This window comes from Quercus robur, chromosome 5, assembly GCF_932294415.1.
Source record: "Quercus robur chromosome 5, dhQueRobu3.1, whole genome shotgun sequence".
NCBI lineage: Eukaryota > Viridiplantae > Streptophyta > Magnoliopsida > Fagales > Fagaceae > Quercus > Quercus robur.
Genome location: NC_065538.1, coordinates 7,147,072 through 7,160,069, shown reverse-complemented (window position 1 = coordinate 7,160,069; position 12,998 = coordinate 7,147,072). Strand labels below are relative to the sequence as shown.

Sequence of the window (12,998 nt, the reverse complement as noted above, 5' to 3'; positions counted from 1 at the left end):
AAAGAATTAATAATTTCTTTATAATAGTGAACAAGTTATTTATAATTTCCTGTTCACTATTTATATTTCATCAAAACGCTATTTTAAAAAGAATTAATAACTTGTTCACTACTCTTTTTAAATTCATGACTGTAAAATTTAGGCAAAACTACGATATTGGTCTCTCAAGTTTACTATGTATACGCAATCGGTCCCTTAAGTTTAAAGCGTGCGCAATTGGTCCCTCAGGCTTTAAGTTTTCAAAATGAGTAATAAATCCTTTTACTAATTGCCATTAACGGTGTTACTTATGTGGCTAACGGGCAAAAACTTGGCATTTTATTTTAATGATGTGACATATTTTAATTAAAAAAATTACAAATTAAAATTACAAAAATAGGTCCTAGCAACTTTTCTTTTTTTTTTTTTTCTTTTTTGCGTAAACTGGGATTTTATTAAATGTAAACAAAAACACACTTTAAAAAGTCTTACAACACCACAAACTTCACAGCCCAACCAGGCTGATAAAGATACACACACTAACAAGACATATATTAACACAACAACTACACAGAACTGCAACAAAATACAGAAACAAAGTAAACTAAAATAGCTAAGCATTTGCAAACACTCTATGGGATGAAACAAAACCCATGGAATCCTAGTAGAGGCATAGCAACAAAAAAGCAAGGCATGTATCATATAGCACTTCGCAGCATCTTTGCTTCTCTTTTGTTGTTTCTTTCTTTTATTTTCTTTAAATTTTTTATTTGGTTTGTGTTTTGTGGGTGAGGGTTAAACTTAAATGGGTTTGTTTTCTAGGTTTGAGATTCTATTTTTATGAATTTTGTTTTGTTGGTGGAGTTAAATTCAACTAGGTTTTATTTTATTTGAAACAAGAAGACCACCAAAACAGCAAAACAGTAAACACCAAAAAAAAAAAAAAAATGAAGAAGAAGACCTTAGACCACCAGTGTGTGGGTTCGTGCAAGAGAGATAGGAAATAAAAAGAAAAAGAAGAAAGAAGACAATTAGTGGGTTTCGTGCAAGAGCCCCAAAAAAAAAATGGCCATTTAGAAGAGAAGAAGAGTTGTCTGTGTTCACATCAGTGGGTCCCACGAATTTTGATATATTTACAATTGGCGGAGAAAAAAAAAGAGTTTTTTTAATTTGGGACCGTTGTAAAAAAAAGTTTCTCATGTGTACTTTTAATTTGTAATTTTTTAATTAAAATATGCTACATCATTAAAATAAAATGTTAAGTCATTGTCCGTTAGCCACATAAGTAAACCGTTAATGGTAGTTAGTAAAAGGACTTATATTACTCATTTTACAAACTTGAGGAACCAATTGTGCACGCTTCAAACTTGAAAGACCAATTGCGTACACAAGATAAACTTAAGGGACTAATATTGTAATTTCGCCTAAAATTTATAATTTCCTACCAACAACAGGAAGGTTATCAAGGTCAGCCCACCAGTCGGTTTATGTAAAAGACTCCATCACCCACTATAAAAGATCCAATATGTTATGATATTAATTTGTTAAAACGTTGTGTATTACTATTCTCAAGAGTGATGTTAGATCTATTAAAAAAATTAAATTCTATAAGGATGTCGTGTAAAACTCATGTTTTACCTTTTCAATTCCAATATGCCACATCATCTTATCAATATTTAAGAATAAGTATAACCACACCTAATCAATTCTAACACTCATATATAAATCCAACCAAATTGGGAATTTATTAAGACATTATTAAGTGTGGTAGGATGTATTAAATTTCAAGTAAAATACTGATGTAACAATCTCTTATTGAATTGTGTAATACATGAGTTTTACATCCCATCCTTACCAAATTTGGACTCTAAAAAAAATGATGTTAGAGATATTACAAATTTTACTATATAAAGTTTATAATTTTTTTTTTTTTTTTTTTGAGAAGGACATAAAGTGTATAAATTGATGTGTCATTGATTAATCACAAAAAAATATTTAAACATATTAATTAGATTGTTGTATTTTTTTTTTCCATTTACATTCATTACTACATCATTTTGTAATAAAAATTATACTGATTTAGCATTTTTCTTTTCAAATCTTTAATAAGGCTTCTAAAGTACTAGACCAATCGAAACCCTAGAATGTATGAAAAAAAAGTTGAAAATCTGTTAGATCATTGATGAATAATTTCCTCTAACAGTTTGAGACTTTAATTTTTATAAACCAATATCTTATAAGATATATTTACAACATTAGCCACTTAAATCTCCCACATAACCATACATCAGAAAATCTCTCTCTCTCTCAAGTCTTTAACACGATATAAAATTGAAAATTAGATTACAACTTCACATTCTATTATGGATTGACTTATTTTCAGGATATATATAAATAGAACTTTGAGTCAATTGGATTATCTTTTGTAGAACACTACTTTTATTGATTAATAAGATAGATGACCGAGATGACTGATTTTACATCGCATTAACATTGCTTCCTTTACTCATACAATCTCATAAAAGTAAAAGCACACTTTTAAATTATTTAGGAATTTGATCGATAATACTTTTGGTATCGACAGCATAGACCCCAAAGTTCCTTAAATAAGTCCCCATATCACCTGGTAATGTTCTATTCTTTAACAGGTCAAAATACCGATAGTGAAGCGATATGGCTATTTGCATAGAACTTCTAGCCTCTTGGTCCTTTTTCAGTACCAAGTATATTGACGCAGTTGATAAACTCTTAGTTATATCTAGGTACTTACTGCTACAGTATGCACATGTTGCTCTAGAACTCGGAATTGGGTCTGTAGCATTTAAGTTATCAAACATTTGTAACAAGGGGCAAGCTTGATTTGTAGCACAGACATCGATCATTATTTTTGCCAATGCCCTTACATCTGCTCTACCACTTCCAGGACTTGAGAGAAAACACAAGTTGCAATCCCTAGGTAGTGGAGTCTTATTACATATGTCAGTGTAACTATTATTTGTAATTCCATTAACCAGTTTCTGCTTTGTTGCTAAAGCAAAAATGAAAAAGGAAATCAACACTGAAATACTTTGAAACAACGACATATATATAGTTACAAAAGACCTGCACATAGGAAAATCAAATAAACTTGTATTAATAGAGAAAGATGAACTTAAAAAAAAAAAAAATTTAGAGGATATTTAACTAAACATGCTCTTATGAATTGTGTAGTCCTCATCAACCTTGTACCTTTATTTCAAAATCTTCTTTATATTTTAAAATGAATCAAAAAAAGTTCTTAATGTCTTCTAAGTGAAAATTTTTAAAGTATAAGAATAACATATTAAAGTTTAAGGACTAAATATGCAATTTAACTAAAAAGTTGAGAAAAAATTGAAACCCTTCCGAGGAGAGCTAACCTTTGGTTTGGACAAACTTCAACTTTTGGTTGACTAAATATGTTGCAAGTTGTAGGCCCTTTTAATAGAGATATCACCCTATAGTAATTAGTAGGTCTCTATTATGATTCAGTAAAAAAAAAAAAAAAAAAAAGTCTATTATGATTATGTTTTTAAATGGAATTATTAAATATATAATTATGGTAATTATTAATAGGTATTTAACTATTTGTTAACTTATCAAAAATACTTATATATATTTATTATGATTCTATTTTTATATGGAAGTATTTATTTTTTAGACTAATTATATGAAAGTATTAAATATACAATTATGGTAATTATTGATACATATATATATATATATATACATATATTTGTCGGATAGTGAACTATGTCATTTCACTTCAAAACCAATTAGTGATAAGGAAGACACACTCAAATCTTTTATAACTTTTAACATCACACCACATGGGTCTGTTTTTAAAGTAGTTAAAAGGAGTCAAATTGTGATCCCTCAACAATATTTATGAAAAATTTTCTAGGGTGCTTTTAACATCACACCACACGGGTCTGTTTTTAAAGTAGTTAAAGGGAGTCAAATTGTGATCCCTCAACAATATTTATGAAAAAGTTTTCTAGGGTGCTATTTGTACAACAATTAGTATTAGAGTTAGACCTCAAGGTTTCATCTTAGTGAGGTTCAAGATTTGGATCAACTTCTTCACGGAACTCTTGCTTGGACCAAGCTAGAGTTCCCGCAATTGGGTTATGATCGATAGAATTTGAGTCAAGGTAGATATTATTGAAAATTGCCTAAAATTTTCATCAATCTTATTTATTTTTTTTTTTTAATTGACAAGAAGTGGGCTGCGAAGATTCAAATTACCTAAATTCTTTCCGTGTCAAGAATTGAATAATTCCATTCAAATATAAACAATTTGATATCCTCATTCTCATTAAAGTTGTACACTCATTATAGTCTCTCTTTTTTTATAAAAAGTTTTAACCTATAATGTCTACTCTTAATGATAGTTTTTTTATCGTCAAACCAAAATATTAGTCGGTTTTTATGTAAGTGGGAATTGAATTTCAGATATTTTATTCAACTATTAGAGAATTGACCAATTAAGCTAACTGAACCCACCCATCATAATCTTATGAGAAAGGTAAGGCTCCCAAATAAACCCAGCTTAGCCAAATCTCTTGGTTTAGCCGTTCAGGGGCAAGAGAAGAGTGATTGCTTGGGTAGCGAACTGCATATACATTAAAGGCTCCTAAACTTCTTACTTTTTAATATGCATATGTAAATATCATTCTCAAAAAATATATATAAATATATATATATATATATATATATTATGAAATATCTCCTCATTTATTCTCAACATGAAAATATGAGAGTAAAACATGAGAAGATCTACAAGATTTGAACACACAGTTCTTGGAAGTTAGAAGGATTTTAGATCTCACTTTATAGCCATTGTAGAGTACTTCGACGGTGAACATGATGTAGGTTGTTACACGTGTCATTGGAAGGCTTTTATTTAATTTTTGCAATTATTTGAATTTCTAAATAAGATTCTAATTTTCTAATTTGGTGCTCTAAATTCATTCTAATAAAAATTGAGTTCTTTAATTAGGATATCTTTAGAAATATTTTTTAAAACATTGAGCTTTCTGGGGAGCTAGCCACTAAATTGGCTTTTTTTTCTTTTTTTTCTTGAGAAAAAAAAAAGTCAAAAGAAAAATTGGCTATTTAAGTTTAGAAGCCAATTATCAATAAAATGTTAGTTCTCTATCTTGTGGATTCAATTTGTTATTAGACTTTAGTCTTATACTTCCTAGCATGGTTTTGAAACCTGGATCGTTCTTAGAACCAGGAAAGAAAGAAGTTCAAGATTTTTAAAGTCAAACCAAAGTTCAACCAAAGTTGAGCCATAATGATGTCATAAATCATTTAATAATAAAATAAAATAAAAATAATAGAAATTAAAAAAAAAATTAGCAATCTTGATTTAGAAAACATGGAAAAATTAAATAATTTTCAAATACATTATCACAACTTTTAAATAAAAATAATAATAATAAAGCATAAAACAGTACATTATAATTATAATTAACCATTCAAGTATAAATTATAATGAGGAATACAAAATAGTATGAACATTAAATACTTGATAGGCATGTCTTATTTACTTTTTTATATAATAATTTCAACTAAATAAGATATTAATATTATATAAAAAATGTCTATTTTGTTTAAAGAAAAAAAAATTGTCAACTCATGAGATTTAAGACCCATTTGGTAAAAGATTTCCAGTAACATTGTTTAAGTTTTGTGGAAATATGTATGAATGAAAAAATATGAAAATACGTGTTATGATATTTAAACAACAATTTTCGTTATTTAAATATCGTTACCAAACATGGCCTTAAAGATCTCACTAAGCATGTCACCCAAGCCAAGTCTTGGACTTGGCATTTTAACTTTTTAAGTTTAAGAAAATTTTAGATAATAATAAATTAAAAGGCCAACTCATTCCCACAATCACATTTCCCAAGCAATCTAATAACATCTTCTTCGCTTTCACTTTTTTTCCAACACCTATGACCTACCACCTCTTAGATTTGAAATTTCATCTATTTCTCTCCCTACTTCTCAGTCTCTCATCTTTGGTCTTCCCCAGTTCTCAAGCAAATTATAACAAATCTGAATGTAAGTCTCTTTCACAGCTTCATCCTTCACTCACTCTCACTCTTTCTTCCCTAATGAACAAGTTTGGCCAACCTGAAGCTGCTCTTCATGAAGAAATTTTCTGGGGAAGAAACCGACAAAGCCATGCCAGTCTTGAAAACCTTGTGGTTTGACCTCGGTTCAAGAGGTTCACAGCAAAAATAAAATTTCCGATTTTTTGTGTTTAAAGTACCATAATGATGATCAGTTTTCAGTTCTGGATTTCAAAACCATGCTTCCGAGTTCCTACATGATTACATTGTGTCAAAATGACTACCTATGAGAGATTTTGGTAACAAAATGAGAAATAGCTAACATAAGATCGATAAGAAATTAGAGGAAACGAGTTCTTTGAGATGCACTTAAATTGAGCAACATATTGAGAGGGAGTTAGAAAAAGATTTCAACAACAAAAAAATGAAGAGATTTCAAATGGTTATATGGAAGGGAAATGATGATGATGAAGAAGTTGAAGATACATTTTGTGGTTCTTCTTCTTGTCACCAGATTTTGGGCTATGCATGGTGATGGCTCATGCCTTAGCAGTGCCACCATTCATTTTGAAACTAAGCAAAAAGGAAATTATTTTCAAACTAAGGTGATGGTCCATTTCAGTTTATTTGGTCTGTTTCGATCCATTTCAGTTCACTTGGTCCTTTTTGGTCCATTCAATCCACATCGGTCTAATTCAGTCCATTTCGATCTATTTTGATCTACACGGTCCATCTTTGGCCCATTCAATCCACATTGTTCCATCAATCCATTTCAGTCCACTTTGAATCTGATCTAGCAAATTGGGTGTCATTTATAAATGGATTAATGTTTTTGGATTCATAACCTTTTCAATAGTGGAGAAATGTCATTTAATTATAGTGCATATGTACTATCATATTAATGCAAAATTTCTGCATATCGCACAGATTAGCAATTAGTATTTATAAATATGAAATACTAAACTCTCAACTGTTTATTTCAGTGATCAATTTACCCAAATTATTTTTGTGATTCAATTCTTCTTAATTATGACGATGTCAAAATTCTTACCCTCATTACTAAAGTGAGAAATTTTAAAGTATATATAAGAATGATCTTAAAATACGTGTTAAACTTCAAGGACTGAATATGCAACTTAACCAAAGAGTAAAATAAAAAATTGAAACCCTGTTGTATAGAAAAGGATTTATGAGTCTAAAGGCCTTATAGGCTATAGCTCAAGTTTCATCTTGTGCTGTTTTGACGAAAATGTGTAAGGTTCAAATTCCCTGACTCCAACTATCAATTGTAATAAAAATAAAAACAAAACAAAAATTAAAAAAAAAAAAAAAAAACAACGAAGAAGAAGATCAATAAAGAGCTCATCTTAGAGCATCTCCAACAGAGTATTCATAGCCAAAATATAGAGAGTATTTGCTCCAAATCTCTACTATTCATGCTCCAATCGCTTCTCTATATCCAAATTTTTTTTTGGCTAATGAACAATAGCCCATAAAGTCTGATAGGCTACTGTTCATTCTTCAAATCCTTTTTTTCTATTATAATAATTAGGTGTTGAATAAAAAAATGTTGAAAGATGTATAGTTGTTAAAAAAAGAATAAATAATGAATGAAGAAATAATATTTAAATGAAATAGAGAGTCTGTTGGAAAGTGTATTTGAAAAAATTGGTAGATAAAGGTAAAAGTTACTGTTCATTCTCCAAACAGTACAAAAATTTGATGATTCTGCTGGAGATGCTCTAAGGTAAAATTAGAGAGTTCAAAGTCTAATACCTTTTTCCTTTTTTAGAATTGTCAAAGTCTTATACTTCAATGACTAATAGCATTTATTTTTAAAAGTTTTAGGACAAAAATACTCATTTAAAAATTTCACTTTTATAGTTTTCTTGTGTATGTGTTTATAGAGGAATGATGTGACATTTGTTTTGATGATATGACATCTTATTTTTAAATTTTAATTAAAAAATTACACACGTGAAATTCTAGACCCAAATCAGTTTGTTTGCCCCAATTCAAAACAAAACCTGGAATACCTTCATAGTTTCCCCTGTGTGCAAGCACACACACATAGGCCTGTTCAGCCACCGACCGCCACCGATATTACCGCACCTCACCGACCTACGCAGAGCTCCACCGTAGGTGTCCGGCGCGGTGGACGACAGCGTTTTCCGAGAACCGAAGCAAACAGGTGCGGGGAGCGGTGGTGAGTTTTGCCCACCGATGAGAACCGCACCGCACCGCACCGCCTATATATATATATATATATATTTATTTATTTATTTATTTACGTTTCAGTGGGATAGAGAGAGCCTTAAAGAAGAAGACGATGGAGGAGACTAAAAGTGAGAGACTGAGAGAGCTAGAGAGGCATCGTTGAATCTGAAGGAGGAAGAAGTACACGGGTTGGGTAATTTGATATAAAACGATGCCGTTTTTGTATTTTATTTTTTAAACTTTTTGATTCTAAAACGACGTCGTTTTGGACTTTAAAAAAAAAAAATCAAAATTATGGAACGACGTCGTTTTATCCTAGGTTAAATTTCTAATTTCTCATTTATATCACTCTCCCTCTCTCTCGTCTTCTCTCTCACCACAGCCCACAGCGCCTCACTCTCCCTTTCTCTCTTGTCACAGCCCCTCTCTCTCTCCCCAGCCTCCGCCACTCGCTGCCACCGTCCTTCGCTGCTCAATGCCACCGTCCTCCGCTGCTCAATGCCACCATTCTCTAAGTGTCTTCCTCTCCTCTTTCTTTTTTGTCCTAACTATTCTTTAGAAGTTCATAGAGAATGTTTTGATGGTCAATGCTTAGGACTACTATGCTTCTCATTCTTCTACTAGGTATGTGAATTCATTTGATGCTCAGTATCTAGGTTACTAACTATGCTTTGTCTTGCTATACTTTTTAGAATGATTGTGAATTTCTTTGAGATATCTTTTTGTGGGTATTAGAGAAATATAGTGAATATGTTTGTTTGTTTGTTTTTTTAATGAATGTTTAGGTTGTTTGATGATTTTGTATGGGTTGTTTGTTGTGGTTTTTTTTTTTTTTTTTTAACCGAACGCACCGCACCGAACCGGCATGGTGCACCGCACCCTGTGTAGACCGGTTCCCACTTCTCCATATGTCAGGTGCGGTCAGAGATAAGGGGAAACCGCCCCTGTAGGGTGCGGTGCAAAAAAGCCTCCCAAAACCGGCCGCACCGCACCGTGTACAGCCCTACACACACATGCGCGCGCGCGCACAGAGAGAGAGAGAGCACATACTTTCCTAAAATCTATAAACCCTATAAAATTGGAGACCCTTTTAAGTTTTTTCCTTATTTGCTTTCCATATTAATTGCTTCAAGTCTTGTAATTATATGGTTATGATTTGAGTTTCACTATAGATTACTTCATGTTTGAGTAAATTCAATATCCAGGTTTGATTTTACCTTGAATTGAGAATTTAGATTTGTGTTATTACCCAAGAATCATATTATCTTATCAATATTTTGTCCCGACATTAGTTAAGATTTTGAGGAGACATCTTGAAGACTTAAACCCTTAATAAGTTTACATAAACACCTAATAAGTTTGAATTTTATGATCCGCTTCATGGGTTTTCTAAAGTGGTTAGAATTTCAAGCTCTTCAAAAACTAGGAGCATAGATTTCATTTCAAGAGGTCCCTTATAAGATGGGGTAGGAGTGGTTGTGTTAAGGCTAGTTCAAAAGGAGAGGCACTAAACATATGTAATTTTTATATTACTAGGTTCAATATTGTCTGTTTTTGGACCTATTATTGTAAAGTGTGGAAAATAAAAAACACAACAATATAATAACCCAGGAAAACCAAACCGGTAAAAAACCTGAGAAGGATTTAATCTAGCTATCCTCAAGGTAAAACTGAATCCACTATGAAAGAATTGAAATTTACACAATAACGACTTAGACCACTAACATCCTATTGCTATCTCGAATAGGAAACTTACTACCATGACCACGTGACAGCTCCGAGTCCACGGACTACTTCTTTCTTGGATTCCCAGCAAGTACAAGCACCCCGCTTGTGTATCTTTAAGCTCTTGAATTTGCAACTAAATTGATCACCAAGCTCTCTACATAATCTTGAACCTTGAAAACTCTAAATATGTGTGAAGGCAAACACCTCTAGATCTCACAAAATATTACATAGCATAAGGAACAAACAAGTCCTTAGAGAGCTTTTGGGTACAAAACCCTAGATCTACAAAAGAGGCACACTCTTCTCTCTTTAAAAACTTATAAAAATGTTTTTGGGTTTCCTTTATATATAGGAGTGTTTTACTTGAAGCCCAATACGTTTAAGTAGAGTTTGCAACTAAATTGATCACCAAGCTCTCTACATAATCTTGAACCTTGAAAACTCTAAATATGTGTGAAGGCAAACACCTCTAGATCTCACAAAATATTACACAGCATAAGGAACAAACAAGTCCTTAGAGAGCTTTTGGGTACAAAACCCTAGATCTACAAAAGAGGCACACTCTTCTCTCTTTAAAAACTTATAAAAATGTTTTTGGGTTTCCTTTATATATAGGAGTGTTTTACTTGAAACCCAATACGTTTAAGTAGAGTTTGGGCTGAATTGGAACTCTGCAGAAAAACAAATCTGCACATGGTTTGATCGATCGAGTCTAATTTTCGATCAATCGAGCTTTGCAGATTTAGTCCAATAAATTCTGCAATCACTTGATTCCAATTTTACAAATAAACATACTTTGAGCAAGCCTAAATATAGACTCTATGTTTTGATCATGATTTGGCAATATAATACAAATTGAAGTTCTAATACATTAATTCCTAAAGTCTTAGAATCTAACAAATACTAAGTTGATGTATTTCATATCTCTTGATCACATTTACTAAGTGCAATATTAAGCTGATGTATCAATACGTAATTTGATGTTCTGAGTCAATTATATATAACTTGTTCTCTATTTTTGCTTTTTTCATTATTGTAAAATTTATAAAATTCCTCTCTTTAATTGGTAGATTATCAGGGTCAGTCCAAAACCTAGCCTATGGCCCCTACTACAAAACGATCACGGTCATTCTTAAAAAAGATTGTGCCCTCATTATAAAAAGGCCCAAAATTTTATGATAATAATTTTTTAAAAATGGTTGTGCATTATATTTCTCAAGAGTGAGGTTAGAGGTATTATAAATTTTACTATTTAAAGTCTACAAATTGATGTGTCATTAATAACAAAAAATTGATTCAAACATATTAATAAGGTTGTTGAACTACCGCACACCCTTGGTGCGATGGTCACTTCACAAGTATAAGTACTTATAGGATGTAGGGGGCAAGGGTCAAATTCAAGTCTCTACGATGGAGTTTCACACACATATATACTTAGATTAGGTTAAAGTAGAAGTTCTATATTGTATAAAAATATATATAATAAAAAAATAAAAAATAAAAAGGTTGTTGAAGTTTTTCAATTACATTCATTGCTACGTCATTTTGTAATAAAAATTATAGTGATTAAGCATTTTTCTTTTCTCATTTTTAACAAGACCTCCAAATTACTAGACCAATTGAAACCCTAAAATGTTTGACAAAAGATGTTGAAAATGTGTTAGATACTTAAATCATCAATGATGATTAACTTCCCCAAACACATTGAAACTTTAATTTTTGTAACCAATATCTTACATTATATTTTGTCAACATTAGCCATCTAATCTCTCACATGGCTACACACTAAACAATCCCTTTCTATCTCTTAACACTTAATATAAAATTGAAAATTAGATTATAAATTTACATTTGACCATATGGATGGAATTATATCCAAGATAAAGATAAATACAACTTTGAATCAGTTGGGCTATCTTCTATAGAAAAATGCTTTTATTGATAACATAGATGGCCAAAAGGACGGATTTTACATCCCTTTAACATTGCTTTCTTTACTCATATAATAATCTGATAAAAAGAAAATCACACAATTAAACTATATAGGAATTTGATCGATAATACTTTCAGTATCTAGAGCATAGGCCGTAAAGTTCCTTAAATAAGCTCCAAGATCACCAGGTAACTTCAGATTCTTTAACTGGATAAAACACTGTAAGTGAAATACTAGGGTTGTTTTCACATCACCTTTAGCCTCTTCGTAATTTTTCCATCTCAAGGCTAAAGAAGCATACTGTAACTGTTCATATGCATCATGGAACTTACTGGCACAATTTCCATATATTGCTCTAGCACTCTGACTTGGGTCTGTAGCTTTTAATTTCTCAAAAACTTGTCTCAAATTTTGAGCTTGACTTGAAGCACAGTAATCGATCATTATCCTTGCAAGTTCTACTACATCTCCAGTACCATTCCCAGGATTAAAGAAAAAACATTTGTTGCAAATGTCAGGTTTTGGAGTCTTATTACATATGTCAATGTAACTATTATTTGTAATTCCATTAACAAAAATGACAAAGGAAATCAACATTGAAATTCTTTGAAACGACGACATATATGTAGTTACAAAAAACCTGCACAAAGAAAAATAAAATAAACTTGTATTAATAGAGAAAGATGAACTTTAAAAAAAAAAAAATTAAACTTAAGAGGATATTTAATTAAACATGCTCTTACGTGTGTTTCTTTGAGTATAAATAGTTAAATTCATACACCTAATTAAACCCTTATGAGGAGAGCTAACCTTTGGTATGAACAAAATTCAATTTTTGGTTGACTACACATGTAGAGAGTTTAGGCTTTTTTATAGAGATATCACCCTATGGTAAAAACTGAAAAATATTGAGATTAAAAACTAATTGGCAACCAGTTCAATAAATATTATTTTATTTAAAAATAATGATTTCATTTTCTTTTTATTTGTATATAAATATCAAAGTTGATAATTATTATAGTTCAGTTAACCAA

The 12,998-nt window shown here is 31.0% G+C and overlaps 1 protein-coding gene across 1 annotated transcript; it reads right to left on the bottom strand.

Annotated features, from left to right (window-relative positions):
* Positions 1-2,522: 2,522 nt before the first annotated feature.
* On the bottom strand, positions 2,523-12,585 carry LOC126727734 (uncharacterized). Its single transcript, XM_050433654.1, has 2 exons — positions 12,096-12,585; positions 2,523-3,007 (listed from the first exon to the last, which is right to left on the bottom strand). The coding sequence occupies exons 1-2, from the start codon at positions 12,583-12,585 to the stop codon at positions 2,523-2,525; spliced, it is 975 nt and encodes a 324-aa protein (XP_050289611.1).
* Positions 12,586-12,998: the final 413 nt, after the last annotated feature.